Source organism: Microtus oregoni, unplaced genomic scaffold (genome assembly GCF_018167655.1).
Source record: "Microtus oregoni isolate MIOR12 unplaced genomic scaffold, Mior012 000003F_ref0000135, whole genome shotgun sequence".
Taxonomy (NCBI): Eukaryota; Metazoa; Chordata; class Mammalia; order Rodentia; family Cricetidae; genus Microtus; species Microtus oregoni.
Window position 1 is genome coordinate 25,233,300 of NW_024543062.1, and position 21,446 is coordinate 25,254,745.

A 21,446-nucleotide genomic window follows, 5' to 3' on the forward strand; every position below is an offset into this window, starting at 1 on the left:
GTTCTTGTGTGCCCTGGTAAGTGCTCTGCTACTGAACTGCATCCCGGGGTCCTTGGATTTTGGTTATTTTAAAGGAATTCTTTGTTTATTTTGTGTCTGTGTCCCCGCATGCGTTTGCGCAGCACACACATGCAGGAGCCCTCAGCCACTGGAGGTGACTGGAGTCACATGCTGTTGTGAACCATCATGTGGGTGCTGGAAATGGAGTTTGAGTCCTCTGCAAGAGCGGCAAATGTTCTTAACTGCTGAGCCATCTGTAGTGCAACCCCTTGGTAATTTATTTATTTATTTTCTACTTTTTTGAGATTGGGTCTCAATTGGCCTTGAACTTGCTTTGTAGCCCAGGGTTACTGTAAACACAGTGATCTTCCTGCCTCCAGCTCCCCAGTGCTGGGATTATAAAAGTGTGCCTCCACACCTGAGAAATTTATACTAATTGCTGTTTTCTGTGGCTGTTATTGGTGACTCTAGGGATCACACCCAGTTCCGGGAAGATGAGAGGCAAGGACTCTATCTGAGTCACACCCTAAAGTTTTAGAATTCCGTGTAAGTTGCCTAACTTCTGTGTGCCTTCCAGATAGGTATTCACCTGATTGAATTCCCAGCATATCCCATGAACACATGCCCTGGAAGCTCTCAGTGCCATTCTGCCACTGACAGTCAACCAAAGGCAACTGCTTTCTATTTCCAACAACCAGAAGGAAGACAGGCTGCTGGCCTATCAGCACATTCCCCAGAGCTCGAAGACACTGCAAGCCACGGTCTTCAGTTCCTTAAAAACTATTAAGCCACAGCCATTTCAGAACCAGTACTATAAGTTCTGGGGACACTAGCCAGGTATGAATGAGGCAGACAAGGCCCCTGCCCTCAAGGAGTTGAACCATGCATTAATCACTCAGACACAAGGTTAAAAATGGCTCAATGAGGTGTGCCTGAAGTCCCACCATTCTGAAGACTGAAGCAGGAGGATTGCTCAAGTCCAAGAGTTCAAGTCAAGCCTGGGTGACAAACCAAGAACACATTTCACATAGTAACAACAAAAAAGGGGAACTTTCTGGAGTGAGAACTGCTCAGAAGGAAATAAGGCGGAGCTGCGAAGGAATTAAGACAGAGCCCCACGTGGGGGGTGGATTTACAGGTTGTTTGACTTTGCTTCTTAAGCCTGAGTTACTGTTGATTTCCTTTGGAATGGAGACTCTCGCCACCTCACACCCCATTTCTTTGAGATGGTAGTAGCTGTACTCAGAGGAGATCACTTAAGCTCCTCCCAGGGAAGATGGGTAAAGCAGCTGCGATATGGGCCAGTTGTGAGGTTGAGAGAGAGCAGAAAGGAGCCCTGCTCTCCCATTTACTACTGGAGAGATGGCTCAGAGGTTAAGGGCATTGCCTGCTCTTCCAAAGGTCCTGAGTTCAATTCCCAGCAACCACATGGTGGCTCACAAACATCTGTAATGAGGTCTAGTGCCCTCTTCTGGCCTGTAGGCATACACACAGACAGAATATTGTATACATAATAAATAAATAAAATATTAAAAAAAAACAATGCCCAGTGTCAACGTACCCAACATATGGGTGAGGAATCTAGGCTCAAGGAACTTAGGATAAGGGGCAGAACTGGGATTCAGAATTGGGTGCTGAGTCCAAAGCCTCAAGTGATACAATGTTTGTCTTTGAGTCTGTCCCCAGCCCAGTGTTCCTATTAATGCTAAGGGAGGGAGGGAGGAAGGTTGGGAGGGAGTATATAAACAAAACAACAAAAGGAACACATTCACTGACAGCTCTCAGTGACAACCAGACCTCTCCAAGGAGCACGAAGCAGAGAAGAAATGCCAGATTATCCATAACAATGGGGGATACATTTGTTAAGAATATATATTTAGAACCAGCATATATAAAGAGCTCTAGTAGCTAAATAACAAAATTAACCCAGGTTAAACATAGACTGAAGATTTGAATAAACATCTCTTCAAAGATGACAAATGGCCAATAAAAAAATAAACAAGGAGATGCTCAAGGTCACAGGTCATCAGCAAACAAAAGCCTGGGAAGACACCACTGACACCCATTGGGACAGACTGAAGAAGACAGGCAATGGGAAAGACTACTGGGGATCCAGAGAAACTGGAGCCCCCATTAGGGACTCGTGGGAGTCTGAAGTGATGCAGCTGCTTTGCAGGCAGTCTTTCAGGTCCTCAGAAGGCTAAACTGTCACAGGCTTCAACAGTGATGATTGAAGGATGCTCCCAAGGAGACTGAAGCTGGGAGGTCTGTGACAGCGCCATCTGCCCCCTTATGTGTCCCTGTGGTGTACACCTGATGAGGATGAGCCCCAACTGATGCTTTCCCCTTCAGGAGGAGGCTCAGGGAGGAAGGATTTACTTCAACCCTTCATGGCGGTAAAGGCATGGTGGCCAGGGTTCTGCAGCTCAGATCATCACATCTTAGCTGGTCAGGAAACAGAGTTCACCAGAAGTGGGGCTGGACTCCAACCGAAAGAGCCAGGGCTCACCTCTGCGTGCCACGCCCCCCCCCCCATCCCAAAGGAGCCACAACTTCTCTGAATGGTGTCACCCATTAGGAAGCAAGTGTTCAAACCTTAGCTGATGGGGGACATTTTAGACTCAAACCATAACAGTCCCCAAGTGGATTAAATCCAAATGCCCATCAACAAATGATAGAGGGAAAAGAGTAATTGAAAAAAAAAATCAATATAGAAAGCAACATCAAGGTATACACTGTGTTTTTGCTCCCAGGGCTGGCACAGGAGTGGGTTAGTATGATTCTGTAATACCTGAACAATGATGAATTGATAACTAAGCACACAACCCCCTCTCTATTAAGAGTACTGAGTGGAGTCACACAACAATTCCAGTTGATCCAACACTTAATCAGAGGTATAATTTGCTGGTGCTTAGCTTTAAAAAAAGGTCTGGGATGCTGTTTAGCCTTAAAAAGAAGAGCACGCTGTTCCTGGACGACATAAGTGGACCTTGAAAACCAGCCTGCGAAGCGACGGAAGCCAGATGTAAAAGGTCACAGAGAGTCAAATTCCAGCCAAGGGGACAGGCAGCTTAAATAGATGCCCCAGGTTTCCCTGGTGGGGTTAGGGAGTGAGAGATGACAGACGTGGGGCCTTTGCCTTTCTTTTAAACATTGTATTTTTATTTTTCTACTCTTTGAGAATTTCATGCACATTTATGTGTAGACCTCTCCTCTCAGACTCTCCCCCTCCAAACCTCATGTCCTCGATTTCCCCCCCTCTTTATAACCCATGGAGTCCAGTTAGGACCGCCCATGCGCACATGGTACAGAGCCATTCTCTGAAGCATAGGCAATTTAGGAGAGGCCACACCCTTGAAGAAAGCTGTTTTCCCCCAACCCACGGCAGCCATCAAGTCGATAGCTCTCAGCTATGGGTAGAGCTTATAATACCCAACCCATATCCAAGCCGGAAGATTGATTGGCTTGATCTTATGTGGGTCTTAGATGGGCAACCATAGCTGCAATGTTCTTGGGGGTAACAGTCCTGGCACATCCAGAAATCTTTTCTTCATTTGAAACAAGGTCTTTCTAAGTAGCCAAGGCTGCTCTTAAACTTGTAGCAATCCTTACCTCAGTCCCCCAAGGGCTGTGATTACAGGCTTAAACCACCACGCCTGACCAAGAGAATGGGAGTTCTATGCTAGTGCAAAATTTACAATATTTGTATTTTCTCTTTCTATCTTCATTTTAAAATCTCTTTGATCTGAAACTCAGGCTTCTCCTGCCTCAATCTCCCCCATGCTGGGTTAGGTCTGAGCTGCACACCTTACTGAAGCATGAAAGTTTGCTGGAACTGGACGGTGGTGATGGCTTCCCAACCTTTTAGATGTATTAAAGCCCACCCACCTCGCTGTGTTATCAAGATGATAGAAGGAATGTTAGCTTCTTCAAAGCCCCCAGGGGTTAGCTGCTTCCTGAGAAGGTGGTAGTGCCTATTAGGAGATGGTGACAGGGCTCAGAAACAGCCAGTGGGCACAATGACTACCTTAGGTGCTCACTGGGAGCTGCAGCAAGACCAAGCAGGTGCTAGAATTAGCAGGTTGGAATTTTGTGGGAGCCCCTTGAGAAACACCTCCTGTTCTAGTTCCATTCTGTTTTTGTGACAGATACCACAAACAAAGCAACTTAGGTAGAAAAGGGATTTATTGTTGCTTACAGGTCACAGTCCGTCAACGGGGGATGCCAAGGCGGGAAGATGAACAGGTCATGGTCCGTCACCAAGGGAAACCAAGGAGGGAAGATGAACAGGTCATGGTCCGTCACCAAGGGATGCTGAGGCAGGAAGATGAACAGCTCACAGCCCATCAACGGGGCATGCCAAGGCGGGAAGATGAACAGGTAACGGTCCATCACCAAGGGAAGCCAAGGCAGGAAGGTGAACAGGTCACGGTCCCTCACCAAGGGATGCCAAGGCAGGAAGATGAACAGGTCACAGTCCCTCACCAAGGGATGCCAAGGCAGGAAGATAAACAGGTCACAGTCTGTCAACGGGGGATGCCAAGGCGGGAAGATGAACAGGTCACTGCCCGTCAACGGGGGATGCCTAGGCAGGAAGATGAACAGGTCACAGTCTGTCATCAACGGATGCTGAGGCAGGAACTGAAGCAGACACCAAGGAAGAACTCTGCTTGCTGGCTTGCTCGGTCTCATGCTTAGCAGGTTTTGCTTTACAGTCTAGGGGTACCTTCCCAGGGAATGGTGCTGCCCACAGTGTGCTGGACCCTCTGGCATCAATTAATAAGACAATTCTTTATAGATTTGCTCACAGGCCAATTTAATCCAGACAATCCCTTAATTGGGACTCCGTTCTCAGGTTACCCTAAATCGTGTTAACACTGACAGTTCAAGCTGACTAGAACACTCCGGAAGAAGACAGACAGATGCGACCCAAACCCAGCTATTGTTGATCAACATAAGCCCCATTTCAATTGCAGCTCATTAACTCTTAGGCTAACCAGCACCCGAACAGAAGTAGACCCCTGCTAACAGTGAGCATGTTAGCATAGGGAATGGGTCCAGTCTGGGAAAAGGGTGGAAGTAAGAGCAACCTGTGAGCTGGTGCTAGATATGGAAACAGGCTGTACTGAGGGCTGACCGGAAGAAAGGCCTGTTGAAAACTAGTTTTTAAAAAAAATTATTTATTTTTTAATTTCATTTTATATTCCAACCAGTTTTCCCTCCCGCCCCTCCTCCCGCCCCTTTTGGGACACTCCACCAGGTGACCCATTCTATGACAGGGTTCCTTCCGAAAGAAGTCACACTCATTCTAAGTGATACCGTACGTACCTCTGGTACACATAGCTTCTTTCTGCCCTGAGCCTCATCTCGCCCTTCAGCCTTCGCCTACCGCTGTTTCTGAAATAAGACCTCTCCTCCAGCACGGCCTCAGCCTGCCTTCTGTCTCATGCTGCTTGTTGGTTCTCCTGGCACTGCGTGCCACTCTCTGGAAGGATCTCATCTACTTGGTAAAATGCACATGGAAACAGGCATTCGGAAATACTTCCAGCCTTTTCTCCCTCTATCCGTGTTCAGGCATGTGAGGGCACAGAGATGGTGGCTGGACACTTTTACTGATAAACTGTGTGTGGTCTCCCTGTTCATACAGTTTCATGTTCTGACCTGCTTTCCCATTCAACTCTTCACCCGAAGCTTACTGTAATTCTTACATGTAATTCTGACTGACGTTACATGTTAACATGACGTTACATGTGTCTCATGCCACACATCGGTGTTTTACACTTGAGTCAAATTTCTAATCTGGGATCAATATTTATATCCATCTCAAGACCACTTTCCAATTCAACCTAAAGCCTCCTGGATCCCAGAAGGACCTCATGCCTGACACCACAGGGCCCAGAGCCTGTGACTGGAGAGGTCACAGGTCCTAGAGGAGACCTAATACTGTTCTACTAAGTGGAGTCTTGAGGGTGTCTGCTTTACCCACAGACCGTGTGATGTGGGATTCCCCTCTGTATGCTGTGATTACCAATGGTTAATAAAGAAACTGTCTTAGGCCTGTGATAGGGTAGAGTAGAGCTAGGTGGGGAAAAACTAAACTGAATGCTGGGAGAGAGGAGGTGGAGTCAAGGGAGAAGCTGTGGAGCCACTGCCAGAGACAGACGTGCTGAAACCTTGCTGGTAGGCTACGAGCCTCGTGGTAAAATATAAAATACTGGAAATGGGTTAATTATAGATGTAAGAGCTAACTAGCAATACGCATTATGTTAAATTATCAAAGAATTAATTATTAAAAACTTTTCCATATTTTTAACAAGGAGACCAAAAATAGTAAGTCTGCTGCCAATGCTGGTGAGTCTCTAGCAGGCCACGGGGTAGCTTTGCATTCAGTTCAGCTGCTGTTTCTCAGCTTTCATCTCTTAGCAGTGTTTTCTTTCCATAGCTCTGACACACGTGGCGTTTGTGTGGTGTTTGGACATGTATGTATGTTCACATGCGTGCTCGTATGTGGAAGCTTGAACTTGATGTCAGGGGTCTTCCTGGATTATTCTGTTTTTACTAACACAGGGTCTCACAATTATATCCAGAGATTACCAGTTGGCTAATGTATTAGCCAGCTCGCGGGAGAGACTCCCTTGAGGGATGGAATAGAGGTGGCCACCATGCTTGCCCAGCTTCTGCGTGTCCTCATGCCTACTGAGCAAGTGCTGTATCCATGGCACCATCTCCTCCGTTGTGGGTACTTAATGTTTTCTACTGGCTATTTTGAATATACTAATATTTGTCCTTTAAAAGTGAAAAAGACCAGAAGCGGTTGGGGGGTGGTGTGGGGAGGGTAGGTGAAGGGAATGGGGAGGAGGGGAGGGAGTAGGAACTGAGATTGGTATGTAAAATGAAAAAAAGTTTGTTTTCTTTTTAAAAATATAATAAAGTAAAAAAGAGTTAAACTAAAAAAAATGAAAATGAAAACCTATGTTTAATTAAGCATTTCTCTGAGTGTGTATGTTTGTGTTGGTCACATGTGCCACAGTATGTATGTAAAATCAGAGAACAACAATCGGGTATTGGTTCTCTGCTTGCACCAAAGTGGCATGGAGTGGTGGAGCTGAGATCGTCTGACTTGGCAGCAAGCGTGTTCACCCTCTGAGCCATCCCACTGGCCCTCTGTCCTTGTGAGCTGCGACACTGAAGTCTTTATGTCATCATATGCTCTCTTATACAAACTGACTCTCCTCTTTTCCAAAGGCTCTGCCGTCTTCTTACCCCTCAATTCCCTGTCTCTGTGTCTAGGGAGGAGTGGAGTTTTTTCTCTGCCGCTGTCTGGCTATGTTTCTCCCACTGTCCCTCTGCCTCTCTCTCCCTATATCCTCTCAGCCTGTAGGGTTACATTAATCCCGGATCACAGTCTGAGTCCTTTGGACTGGATGCAAGAACTCTGTGTCGGTCAGCATTTCAGACTCCAAAATCCTAGACAGCTGACTTCTATCAAAATATCCTGATGTATGCGGGCACTTAGTGGATATTTTTAGTAATGATGTCTTCATTTTCAGATCATTTGGGGATTTCTTGTTTAGATTTTGCTTGGTCCTGAGTTTCGTAGCCTGAAAGTATTTTTGGGAATTCTGAGATGGGGCTTCCAGAGGGCAAGGTCTATTTCCTCTTATTACATGAACTCATTCATGCTTATCTGTCTCTATTTCAGCTCTTAGTAGTTTTTGCTCCATAAATATCTTCAAGGACAAAGAGAATTGTCCTTTTGCCCATCATTAAAACCAAACGTCAGGGAGGACTCCAGCATGGGTTGATGGGGAGGACTCCAGCATGGGTTGATGGGGGGTAATAGAGGATGCTCCCGTATTGACAAGGCAAGTCTATTCAGAGAGACGGCATTCAGAGCCGTGCTCCTATGCAGGGCTGTGCGTGACTTCTCATCACAATGTTTCCAGCGACTGAGCGGAAAGTGCGAGGACCGATGTTTTTGATTTTGCCCCCCTAGTGTCACCTTCCTGAGTCCAAGACAGGGAGAGTAACTTTCATGCATATCAAGTGAAATTACATTACTATGAAAATGCCAAAGGAAGTAAAACATTGTATGTTGTAAAACAGCACCAATAGTAAGGGAAAATACCAATCACAAGGGCCACACCAATCACAAGGGCTACACCAATCACAAGGGCTACACCAATCACAAGGGCTACACCAATCACAAGGGCCACACCAATCACAAGGGCCACACCAATCACAAGGACCACACCAATCACAAGGGCCACACCAATCACAAGGGCCACACCAATCACAAGGACTACACCAATCACAAGGACCACACCAATCACGAGGACCACACCAATCACGAGGACCACACCAATCATAAGGGCCACACCAATCACAAGGGCCACACCAATCACAAGGGCCACACCAATCACGAGGACCATACTAGCCACTCAGAACACAGCAACGGTAACCCGAGACTTTTCAAAGAATAGTTTTCACAGAAGGAGCTAACTACAGACACTTTCTTCTCAGTTCATATAGGATTGAGATACAAACAGTGAAAGAAACAGGTGAGTTCCCCAGGTGAGGCCTGGAGAAAGACAGGGAGAGGCCCCAACAGCTGTAAAGTCTTTGTTAGGCACGGACCTTTGAACAAATAAAATTCCCCTCTCTCCTCTCAACAACGTTATAACACACTCAGAAGCTCACCTTCCTCTGCAAGACTTTTTCTCTTTGCCCTTTGGAACCATCCTCATGAAATTTATCAATCCTGTCTGTGTTTACGCTTCTTGAATGAGCAATTGCTTCTGATACTTTAGAGAATACACAGTAGCAAGCAAGTAGGAGGGGCTGTTTAGATTTTTACCTTCAATTGTTTCATATTCTGCTTGTTTCCATATGTAGCCTGGTGCCTCCAGACACCAAACCTACCTACCCATCCGAGACACGACTGTTACACATACCCAATACAATGCTGCAGGCTCTACATGATTGGCAGATATATTTTGTCTCATCCATATGACTCTACTACTCAGTGTTAAACAGCGTGCGTACACAAGGCAGGTGCCGTGGCATGGACCTGTCAACCCAGCAACTCAAGAGGTGGAGGCAGGAGGCTCATATTCAAAGCTAGTCTGGACTCTAAAGCGAAACTTTGTCTCAAAACAGCACCACCAGCATAGCTACCTACAAACCCCAAGCCTGAAACAAAAAAACAACAAAACTACCGCTGGCAAGACAGATAGCGGGTGAAGCAGTTGCCACACAAAGCTGAAGACCAGAGTTCAACCCCCAGAACCCACGAAAAGGTGGAGGGAGAGAAGCAACTCCACACTGTTGTCTCTGACCTCTTCCCCTCCCATATCACAGGCACAGGCACCCACACAAACAAAGAAAAGCAAAATTAAATTAAAACCCTCAACTGAAGCAAACAACAGCAACACACACCAACATCCCATCCCCACTTTTCAGATCAACAACCAAAACTTTTTTTAAAAATGTATGGAACTTTCCTACAGCTTTCTGACAGTCAAATGCTATCATGCTGTCAAGCTCTGGAGAAAAGCTTGGGAAGTGATGGGACTAAGAGAGGCTTCCTTCCATCCCAAGCCTCAGCTCCAGCTCCCAGCTGCAGCACTAGCATCCAGCCTGTCACCGCCAGCTGGTGGCTGAGTTCCGACCAGCAAGAGAGAGGGAAAGCCTCTGTAGGGGTTTCCCTAAAGTGGCAACGGGAAGGGTAAATTAGCTGCTTCACCAATAAACCAGGATGGAATGTGGGCACTGGTGCCAGCCTGAGAGGCTGCTGCTGGGAGAGTCTGGCAGCCTACAACTCCTCCAGCCTCTAGGAAAATAAAAACAAAACCCCAACCAACCCAGGATCAGATACCCAGGGAGAGGAAGGAAGTGGGGAAGTCAGCTGGTTGGTCCTACTGGAAGGGTGTGATAACTTCAACTTCCCGGACTTTGAAACAGGAGCAAAACGGACACGTGAATCCTTCACCCATGCCTTCGTTTTGTAATATTTCCTAAGTTTATCCGTGCGTCAGAGCCTCTTGTGACTGCTTCTGCAGCACCCACTAACAAACATGGTAAATATCTCCAACCTCACAGAGCTGGCAGTTTGTGTAATGAGGCGACACAGGCAGCAGATATAGTAAAAAATAAAGGGGGCAGTGAGATAGTCCAGCCAGCAAAGGTGCCTGCTGTGCAAGCCTGGCGACCCAAGTCCCATCCCCAGAACTCACCTAAAAGGTGAGTGGTCCTTTGACCTCTGACCTCCACTCACGCACTGTATGTGCTTCCCCCCAGATCAAACCTTAAAAGTCTTAAACACTATATTAGGTGGAGAGAAGGATCTTGCTCTGGAAGCGAAAGGGAAGGGGCACCTACAGCTTGATGGGGGAGGGGAGTGTCTTTTGTTTTAAACTTATAGCCAGGTCTCATGAAGTAACATTTGAATAAGGAAATTATTATTATTGATATTAGAATTGTGATGCTGGGCACCATTCTAGGTATGTCACAGTTATCTCATTAATACTTACAATCACTCTGAAATATAGCTATGATAATCCCCGTTTTACAAAGAAACCTAGGTTTAGAGATCCGCACCCATTTCTGGTCACCTTAGGACTAAACAACCAGTGGTGTGACTGGGATTTGAACCAAGCCAAAAACTGCAGCGATTGCGCACTTGCACGCTGGTGCAATCAGCCAGGTTTGGGGAAGGTCAGTGAGTAGGTATAAATGGAATCCCTGCTGTGCCCAGGTTAGGTTTTACAGGTGGCCAACCTTAGCCCAGCTGAGTCCCGCCTTGGGTGGGAGTTGCATTGGCTAGCTGCAGGAGAAGTGGGCCTATGGGGGAGGGAGCACGGAACTACTGGGGTTGTCCCGGGACAGCAGCGGGACAGCGTCTATGTGAATTTCACCTGCCACCACCAGGACCAGCTGCTCTAGTCAATAAGGGAGGATCTGGTTCCTGGGAGCATTGAAGAGGGCAACAGAGCTGAGCCCCAGGGTGCAGCTGCATGGAGGAGTCCTCAAGTGCACTGGCTGGGGGCTCTGGGCACAGGACAGAGTGGTGGAGGGGTTCCAGGAAATAGTGCGACAAGGTCCGTGTGCAGCAAAGTGGGGACAGTCTAGGACAAACTGAGGGAAAATAAAGAGCAAGCCGCCTTTTTCCTTGTGAAAGGAGCGCAAGGCATAGTCAAGAATGTCCTGTGGAAATGTCCGGGTGACAACTTCCAGAGAGCTGGAAAACAGGTGCCAGAGAGAGGCAAGGGAGGGGTGCTGGGTGCAGGAAGAAACAGAAGGAACTTTGACCCTACAGAAAGCATTCTGGGCAAAGTGGGGCAAGTTCAGGGAGGACCCCATGGAGGCAGAGCCCAATGCCGGCAAAGAAAAAGAACTTGCCTAACACAGGGCAACTTTGGGGGCTTAGAGGGCAGGGGCACCAGTGTGGCCAAGCCCGGGACATACAGCCTGCTAGCGTAGGGCACACTCGGTAAGGTCCTAGGAAAGCAGTTGGGGATAGGGAACTTGGAGAGGGAGCGCGGGGAAAGCGAGCGCAAAGTTGTTTCTGCCACCCGAAGGCTTGGCTAGACTCTGTGCTGCGGAGGCTGATAATATTGAGCAGAAGAAAGGCAAGGAAGAGGTGTGTACACCAAAACCCAGCACAAAAAGTCCGTGAGAGACCGCGCCGCCAGGATCTTTCCTTTGCAGCTGCTTTTGATATCAACCCCACTTACCATGATTGCGAAGACCAAAGCCACGATATTGACTGGGTACGCTGGGCAAAAACACGCGACAATGGTGAGCCACAGATAGTTCTTGGGTGTAGGAATGTCCTCTTCGGTCTTGTCATCTTCCGTGTTGGCTTCGGGGCTGCTGCTGTCCAATGCTCCCTTGGAATCTATGCGGGACACATACTGGGACATGGGCGAAGTCGCTGGTGACACCGGGAGGGAAGAGGAGCGCGAAATTCGCGCAAGCTGAGGCTGTGGCTGTCGGCTCATGGTGAGCTGACGCTCTTGAAAAGCTTGTAGCTCCAGCCTCAAGGGAGATGTGACTGCACTCCTCTCGCGTAGGTCGGTCCTTTGCCTGTACCCGGCTGGGCTCAGGGACCTAGGCCAAGAGCCTCCCCAGAAAGAAGGAGGGAGGGAGAAAGCAGGGAAAGGAGGCGGGGGCGAGAGGGACGACGGGCGCGCGGGGTGTGTGTGTGGGGGGGACGACGACGCGGACCTACGGACGGACAGACAGGATCTGTCTCACTTAGAGGCAGAGGAGCAGCGGGAGACACTAACTTCCCTTACATCTAGAGACACTTCAGTGGATGCACTGAGAAGTTTGCAAGAACTGGCTCAGGAAAAGAGGAAGCAGGACCTTTTAAGATTTAAAATGGTCCGGGGGTCGGGGCGGGGAGGTGTTGCAGGCTTCAAAGGGCTGGCTCACCTTTTAAAACACCGCTGAATTTGAATCATTAGCGGGAGTATGATCCCCTATCCAGTCGATAACAGTCTTTATACTTTATACTACCCTTCTCACGCCTCCGCAGGCTCTGGCGTCTGGAGCAGGTACCTTCCGCACCCGCCTCCCTCCAGTAGAAACAAGGAGGTCCTTCTCTCTACTTTTCCTCTTATATGGGAGACAGGTGGTGGTTTTGGCTGGTGTCTGCAACCTGAACGGATGGGGGAGGGGGAGAGAGAGAGAGAGAGAGAGAGAGAGAGAGAGAGACAGACAGAGAGATGGGCTTTGGTTCCTGGGGCCAAGAAAATAGCTGTGTCAAGATCTCAGCCATTCCCAAGAAATCGGAACTGAGACTCTGCCTAGACGCAGCTTGGTCACAGGATAAAGTCCCCATCACCTTACCCAATTTCTACATTTGAAAAAGAGTGTGTGTGTCATGGTTCATGCCTTACCTGGACATTGCCAGGAGGCGTAAGATTGCACAGAAAGCCAGGGAAATGTATATGCTCAATAAATGTTAGCGTCGTTCAGGATTCTGGTTTCTTAGAGAAGAAATGATTGGAAAGGATTATGCAGTATCTCAGACCCAGAATTCACTGTCACAGATATTTCATCTGAAATCCAGATATTCGGAGCTTGGTAGGACCATAAAAATGATAATAACATTAACACACATGATTTCAAAAGCAGTTAGATCACCATACTCAGAGGTATTAATCATCACGGCTCTCTCAGAACATGAAGATCATTGTCTAGGATGCTCTTGCTTACAAAGCAAGGAGGTCATACTTACTCAACTGGACTCACCTCTTTGCTTCTCTGAACTGCCAATCCAGTGAGACACAGAGACCTAGAGGCAAAGGGAGAGACAGAGGACACATACACAGAAACATAAGAGAGACACAGAGAGAGCCATACAGAGAGAGACACAGAGAGAGACACAGAGAGAGACACAGAGAGAGACACACAGAGAGAGACACAGAGAAACACAGAGAGAGACACAGAGAGACACAGAGAGAGACATACAGAGAGAGACACAGAGAGAGAGACTCAGAGAGACACAGAGAGAGACTCAGAGAGACACAGAGAGAGACACAGAGAGAGACACAGAGAGAGACACAGAGAGAGACACAGAGAGAGCCATACAGAGAGAGACACAGAGAGAGAGACTCAGAGAGACACAGAGAGAGACACAGAGAGAGACACAGAGAGAGAGACACAGAGAGAGACACAGAGAGAGACACAGAGAGAGCCATACAGAGAGAGACACAGAGAGAGAGACTCAGAGAGACACAGAGAGACACAGAGAGAGACACAGAGAGAGACATACAGAGAGAGACACAGAGAGAGACACAGAGAGAGAGACTCAGAGAGACACAGAGAGAGACACAGAGAGAGACACAGAGAGAGACACAGAGAGAGACACAGAGAGAGCCATACAGAGAGAGACACAGAGAGAGACACAGAGAGAGAGACTCAGAGAGACACAGAGAGAGACACAGAGAGAGACACAGAGAGAGACACAGAGAGAGACACAGAGAGAGACACAGAGAGACACAGAGAGAGACTCAGAGAGACACAGAGAGAGACACAGAGAGAGACACAGAGAGAGAGACTCAGAGAGACACAGAGAGAGACACAGAGAGAGACACAGAGAGACACAGAGAGAGACACAGAGAGAGACATACAGAGAGAGACACAGAGAGAGCCATACAGAGAGAGACACAGAGAGACACAGAGAGAGACACAGAGAGACACAGAGAGAGACACAGAGAGACACAGAGAGAGACACAGAGAGACACACAGAGAGAGACACAGAGAGAGACACAGAGAGACACACACAGAGAGAGACACAGAGAGAGACACACAGAGAGAGACACAGAGAGACACACACAGAGAGACACACACAGAGAGAGGAGAAAAATCATATTTCTGACCTTTTTTGTTTTTTTTAAAATTTATTTATTTATTAAAGATTTCTGCCTCCTCCCCACCACCGCCTCCCATTTCCCTCCCCCTCCCCCACTCAAGTCCCCCTCCCTCGTCAGCCCGAAGAGCAATCAGGGTTCCCTGCCCTGTGAGAAGTCCAAGGACCACCCACCTCCATCCAGGTCTAGTAAGGTGAGCATCCAAACTGCCTAGTATTTCTAACCTTTTGTATCTGTGTGAGGAACAGTGCCTGGGACAAGCTTCCGGGAGGAACACCCAGACATGAGACAGCACCTTCTTCATCATGCCCTCTTCTCTATGTTGGTTGGTTAATCGAGTTCAGATAAACCAAAAGATTAAACTCAGTCTTTTTGTGTTTGTCATATTTTATTTTTGAGACAGGATCTCACTATGTAGCCTAGGATGACCTTTCACTTACAGTGATCCTCCTGCCTCAGCACCCCATGTGCTGGGATTATAAGTGTACCACCACACCCAGGCTCCCATTTGGCCTTTGCCATGGTGGTTCCCTCTGCCCAGAATGCTCGTTCCCAGACAGCCTCTCCTTTTTCTTCACCGCTCAGTTCAAAGTCACTTTGTCAAGACAGGCCTTATCAAGAGTAGGTCCAGTTACTGTTAGGTGATATTTTATCAGCATGGCTACTTTTGTGTGAGGGTCACAACGCTCATTTAGGGTGTATTCTTTCTTTACCTCTTATATGCATCTCCAGCGCTTAGATTTATCCTAACACATGGGAGGGAGACAGGAAATATTCCTGAACCACAGCATTGGAGAAACTCCAGGTTCTGGGCAATTCTGGATCTAGAAACCTATATTTCTGGTGCCCGAGAAATCCATTATTTCTGAAATTCTCTGTCAATTCTGGCGCAATCGGGCACTTTCTCCAATCTCAGTATCAGTTCTAGATTTTAGGACGTAGCCTTGGATCGTTAGTCTGGAGGTTTCTCACAGTACTTTAAGCTCCACCTCAGATCCTGCTTCTCAAGGCCCATCCTCGACTAATGGCCCTGCCTTCTCCTCCAGCCTCTCTGCTAGCCCCTCCCTCTTCAACATTCAGATGCAAAGGTTTTTCCTCACCCTTCCCAACCCTCAGTCTGTAGCCTGCTCTTCCCCTCTTAGGATTGTCTCCCTCCTCCCTGCTTCTTGGCTCCATCTCCTTTGGTAACCCCATGGGTTACCTCTTCAGGGGGTCCATCCTATCTGAAATAGACTTTGTCTTATTATTCGTCTCCTCGTTGGCTTGTCCAGTGTCTTTGTCTCAGTTATCATGGTCAGTTATTTTCTTGGTTTCTTTGTCTGTTATGCTAGTCTCCCAGTTAGAAAACTCCACGAGCTGATCTTTTTCCTCTTTGCTGGACTGGGATTGCTCCTGCACCCAGAACAGCCCTGGACCATAGTGTGTGCACAGAAGATAATTCACTGAGTGAATGAGAGTCGTATTTAATCATCTAAGTCAGGAGCTCGCGGACTCCATTCTTCTTCCCCCTCCAGCCTCTCTAAGGGCTATTCATCAAATCCTATTGATCCCATCTCACGTGTGACTCTTCACTCTGTCTTCTTTCCCCCTTGCTCCAGCCAGTGTTCCAGTTCTGGCTCTTACCAACACTGGGAAGGCTTGGTGGTGCCCCTCCTGTGATCTGAGGCTGGTTAATTTAATGGTGGGACCAAACATTAGGTTTGGGTACCATGTGGAAGTTTGCTTTCTCATGAGTTGTGCCATCAACTCTAACCTATTAGTATCAGCTAAGGAAATAGAAACGAGGAGATTGGCGCCTCTGCCAGACAACTGTCTGGTTTACCAGAGTTATCAAACATTTAAGGAGTGATTTCTGTATGCACACAATGAATTCCTTAAATACACATCTCATTTAATCCTTGCAACTCAAAAATGATTTACTCTGTGTGTGTGTGTGTGTGTGTGTGTGTGTGTGTGCCTGTGTGTATGTATGGCTACCTGTGTGTGTACAAGCAGAGGCCAGGAGAGGGCGCTGGATCCCTTGAGGAAGGAGTTACAGGAGGTTGTGGACTGCCTTAAGTGTGTGCTGGAAACTGAACTTGGGACCTCTGCCAGAGCATGAAGTGCTCTTTTCTTTTTCTTTTTTGATTTTTCAAGACAGGGTTTCTTTGTGTAACTTCGGAACCTGTCCTGGAACTCACTCTGCAGACCAGGCTGGCCTCGAAATCACAGAGATCCGCCTGCCTCTGCCTTCCAAGTACTGGGATTAAAGGCGTGCGCCACCATCACTGCTCTTAACAGTTGAGCCTTCTCCCCCTGCCTCAGTGTCTGCAACTCTGTATTAGTTAGATGGTTCACAAATGGGAATGTCTAACATGATTCAGATAAGAAGTCTCCTTAGGGTCTAAGTGGAAGTACAGGCATTTCAACTACGGTTAAGACATTTTTTCCAGCTAACAGGTCCACACAAGAAAGTTAGATGGGCATCTCCGGAGTTTGTTGGTTTTGTTCTCTTCCACTGAGGGAAGCCGGATTAATAGCTTGATGCCTGGTCAAAAGTGTAGCAGTGAAATTGTGATGACCCGAAACATTTAAGATGAAATTGAAAAGAAAGTGCTCATACCAGAAAGTGTAATGAATGTGGCACAGACTCTTGAAGGATGTGCATTGGATCACTCGACTGGGGTTTCTTGTTCCGGTTTCCAGAGGCTCACTAATTTTCTCTGAGAGGCCAGCTTGTTGCTTTTCAACGAGCCCTACTGGCTGATTGCTTCGTGATGTGGCACTGCCTTCCCTTTCTTTCTTTCTTTCTTTCTTTCTTTCTTCCTTTCTTTTTTTTAAAAAACATTTATTTGTTTATTTATTACGTATACAATATTCTGTGTGTATGCCCGCAGCAGGCCAGAAGGGGGCACCAGACCCCATTACAGATGGCTGTGAGCCACCATGTGGTTGCTGGGAATTGAACTCAGGACCTTTGGAAGAGCAGGCAATGCTCTTAACCTCTGAGCCATCTCTCCAGCCCCTGCCTTCCCTTTCAAGGGGTGATGGGGACAAAGCAGCTTCCTAACGTGGTGGAGAAGGAAGAGTCTGGAACCCAGTAGAGCAGAACATATTCCTGATCTTTGCTGAGAGTTTTGTACCCACACGTGAAATGAGTTCATCCTAGAAAACCAAGGAATGAAGAGCGGTGTTGGAAGAAGGGTCACAAAGGCGACCACTACAGAGACTCGGGTCTACTCCCGTCTGGTTTCTTTCTAACAGGTACGTAGGTTTCCTCGCTCAAATGGGGTTTACGCTCTCATTTCCCCCTTTTTCCCCTCAAGGTAATCTGGCTACTGACACTTTTTTCAGCTGTTGTCATTGTCCTTGGGATTTCTTTTGACTACGTGGGTTATTGGTACTGCCTGACGACCTGGTCACCAGGGATAGGCTGCTTAGCATCTGTTTTGCTGGTGCGACTCTGAGAAGCACTAGCGTGAGGTTGCTGATAGCACGTCTCTGCGTTGTCACAGCTGCTTTGGGACCTGTGATCCTGCAGGACAAATGCCAATCTTGGAAAATGTGTATGTATTTGACACGTTTTCTGTATAAATGTACACATGAATGCAGAGGCTCACGTTAGGATCCGCTGCAGCTGAAGTCACAGACTGAGACACGGGATATGGGTGCTGGTAACTGAATTTGGCTCCTTTGGAAGAGCTGCAAGTACTTTTAACTTATTTTTACTTGTTTATTGACAGTTTCTCACATATATAAGCAGTGCGTTTCCATCTATTTAACCCTCTTCGCCTCTCTCACACTGTCCTCTCCCGAATCCCCCTCCTCCCCACCAGTCCTCCCCCTTTCCTATGTCTTTGTCCTTTTGGGTCTCTGTGTTTCATCAGGGTTGCTTACATGAGCTTGGACAGGGGATTGTTGAGTGGAACCCAGGCAACTTTTGTAAGGGCAAGAAAAACACAGAGCAGCTATGGTAAGACATGCGCCGAAAAAAAATCTAGGTTGAACAAAAACAATCATGGTTTCAGTGGACTGTAAACATGAGGTGCTTGGAATGAGATGAAAAGAGCGGGACTCAGGGAATGATTTCACAGTTCTTGGGGGACCGTCTGATATGCAACAGGTCAGAGCTGAAACAATAGGGGTATACTGGAAACCAGGGTTCCAGACACAGATGTGACTAGGATGCCAGAATACAAGAGAGCTTGTGCACACTAGCTAGTGAGGGGGAGGGGGGAGAGGGCGAAGAGGGAGGGAGATAGCAGAGGGAGATAGAGGGTGGAGTGGGAGGGCGGGCAAGAGAGCACCCTATGAATCTGCTGATCTGTGAAATACGAGTGAGCCCAGATCTTTAGGAAACGGCATAAGAGGTCCAGTGTGTTTGTTGCCAGATTTCACATTAGTCTCAAGCACCAGCCTTTAGCAGTCGTAAAGTAACTGCTGTGGTCTCAGGGGTTTGCTCCAAGAGAACAGTGCCTTTTTGGCTAATATTATTAGAATACCTCCCCAGTTTCCAGCAGCTTTTCACGAGGGAGAAAAAGGCCAGGCCGAGAGAAAGGGCCTATGAAAGCAAAGAGATCCTTCCGGATGTTAATTCCTTAAACTGCGTGATTTAGTGAGGACCAGTTCAGGACAGTGGAGCCTAAAAACCAAACCCGCTAAAGCTTAAAGTGCAATTCCTCCTTCACTAGCCTCCGCTGTACTCAATAATAAAGCGCCTGTCCATCCCGTTGCTCTTCCTGCTGATTGGTATAAAGCCCTGCATCTTGGACCACACTCCACAGATCAGGATGAGCCCCTGATAATAATCGGCCCAACAGAACAGTGGTGAGGTCGTGCAACTACTCTGCTAGTCCAACACTCAGGGATCGCCTCACATCTAGAAGCACCTACTGTGTGCACTCTGGGTTCTCTGTGTGCTCTCACTGGGTCCCCACTACAGCTTCTGTAAGCTAGACTGTGAGTGTCCCTCTTACAGATGGGACATCTAGGGTCAGGCCAGGTTCCAGAGGCAAGGAGAGGGACCACGCCTGGGGCTAGAGCTAAGACACTTGTTCAGGCTGCAGAAGCGGACAGACAGAAAACACTTACACTTCCAAGACTCCAGCCATTGATGCCTCCCACGCTCCCAACATCCTTGCAATAAAACCGTGTGCACGATTCTGTGTCTGGAGCTTTTACAGCTCAGTGCCCGTCTCTCGCCTTATTCTCCGCCTAGGCATCTAGGTATTTTAATGACTTTGGCGTTTCATGATGATTTGACTGTTTCTTTCATCCTAAGCAGTGTTGCAGAGTGTTCCCTTTCATGCCTGGAGTGAGGGTGTGGGGAGTTTCAGAGACTCTCATCTGCCCATTCCTTTCCTTTCTTCCCCTACCACTCTAACCAGGAGGCGGCCTTGCTTCCCTGGATGAAATGGCAGCTAAGAGCAGTTTTATTTATTTATTTTTTTCTGGTTAGCTACATTGGGAGGATGGGGGAGAGGTCCCACAAAGCAGAATTATTTCAAAAACATTTGCACTCCAAACCACTTACAGCCTAAAAGGCTGAATGCTGACACGGGGAATTGCATCCTACAGTAATGGAGAGTGGAGGTGCGGGAGTAGGGGATGGGCGAGCTTGGTGCAGAGAAGGTGTTTGGAAGAGAGAAGTGAAGTCAACGAGAATCGCACTAAGTGTGGTCCAGGAAAGGAGAGAGTTAGGTGTCTGCATTAGGAGCCTATCACTTGGTGCATACAATTCAAGGTGACCAGATGGTCTGGGTTTTTGTCAACCTGTGTCATTTAAAGGTGTTTATTTGACTGCCAAGCACCAGACACTTATTGGGAGCCATTCATAGAGTGAAGAGGACAAGACCCAGGATTCCTGTGCTTTTAGATAGACCAGATACTTATAACTTACGATCTAGGGTTTAAAATAAGATAATGCGGTATTGATAGAAGGGAGTACTGTGTATCCCAGCTTAATTGTCAGCTTGACACAGCCTGGAGTCATCTGAGAAGGGAGCCTTAATTGGGCGACTACCAAGATCAGATTGGCCTGCAGGCATCTGTGGGGGACTGTCTTGCTTATTAATCAATGGAAGGGGATCCATACCACTGTGGGCGGCACCATTCCCTTGGCAGGCTATTCTTGGCTATATAAGAAGACTAGCCAAGTGTGTGTGTGTGTGGGGGGGGGGAGCAAGCCAGCAAGCAGGATCTTTCACGGCTCCTGCTGTACTTCCTTGATTGTGAATGATGTCCCTGGTCAGAGGTAACACTTCACAGGACAGCGAGCAGCCTACCTTTAGTCCCTGCCCTGACTTTTCCCAAGTATGGAGTGTGAGGTGGAAGTGTGAAATAAAACAAAGCTTTCCTCAGTCGCATCTGGTCGGAGTGGTTTGTCACAGGAATAGAGAGAGTTGAAGCACAGTGCTAGACAGATTTTTGTCACGGTAACAAGTGCCCAGGACAATCAACCTGAAGTAGAAAGGCTTTACTTCAGCTCACAGATTTGGAGGTTTCAGGTCAGGGTCTGTTGGCTCATGGGGACTGTGGTGGAGGGAAACCCACGCTTCTCTAGAATGAGGAAGAAAAGGGATGGGCATTACAATCCTCTTTGGGTACACACTTCCATCTCCCTGAGCGCCTCCCACCAGGTCCCTCCTCTTACAGGCTTTGCTATCTCTCCATAACGCCACTGCAGTGAGGACCAAGCCTTAACACATGGGCCTTTGGGAGACATTTAACAACCAAATTATAGCAAATGCTTTGGATAGGAAGTTTGGGGGAGCACGGTAGGTAGACTTTGCTCAACCCCACAGTCATTGCTTTCCTGTTTCTACCTTAGCCTCTGCTCCAGAATATCACCGTTAATGTTCTACAATAAAGGCCTGAAAACTATGGCCTGTTGTCTGTTTCCGTAAATAAAGGTTTGTCTTATAAAAGATATTTTATATTTTTATTTATTCTTTGAGAATTTCATACAGTATATTTTGCTAGCCTTTACTCCCTCTACCTACTCCTTCCAGATCCTTTCCCCGCTCCCTACCCACTCAACTTCATATTATTCCTTTCCCTCCTCCTCTTTCTTCTCCTTCTTGTTTA

At 47.5% G+C, this 21,446-nt stretch overlaps 1 protein-coding gene across 1 annotated transcript in view; it reads right to left on the reverse strand.

The window, feature by feature from the left end:
• Tmem233 (transmembrane protein 233) overlaps window positions 1-11,924 on the reverse strand; it is a 36,930-nt gene extending 25,006 nt beyond the window's left edge. Inside the window, exon 1 of the mRNA XM_041647047.1 lies at window positions 11,736-11,924. Coding sequence (XP_041502981.1) covers window positions 11,736-11,924 — 189 coding nt within the window. The remainder of the gene's footprint in view (window positions 1-11,735) is intronic.
• Window positions 11,925-21,446: the final 9,522 nt, after the last annotated feature.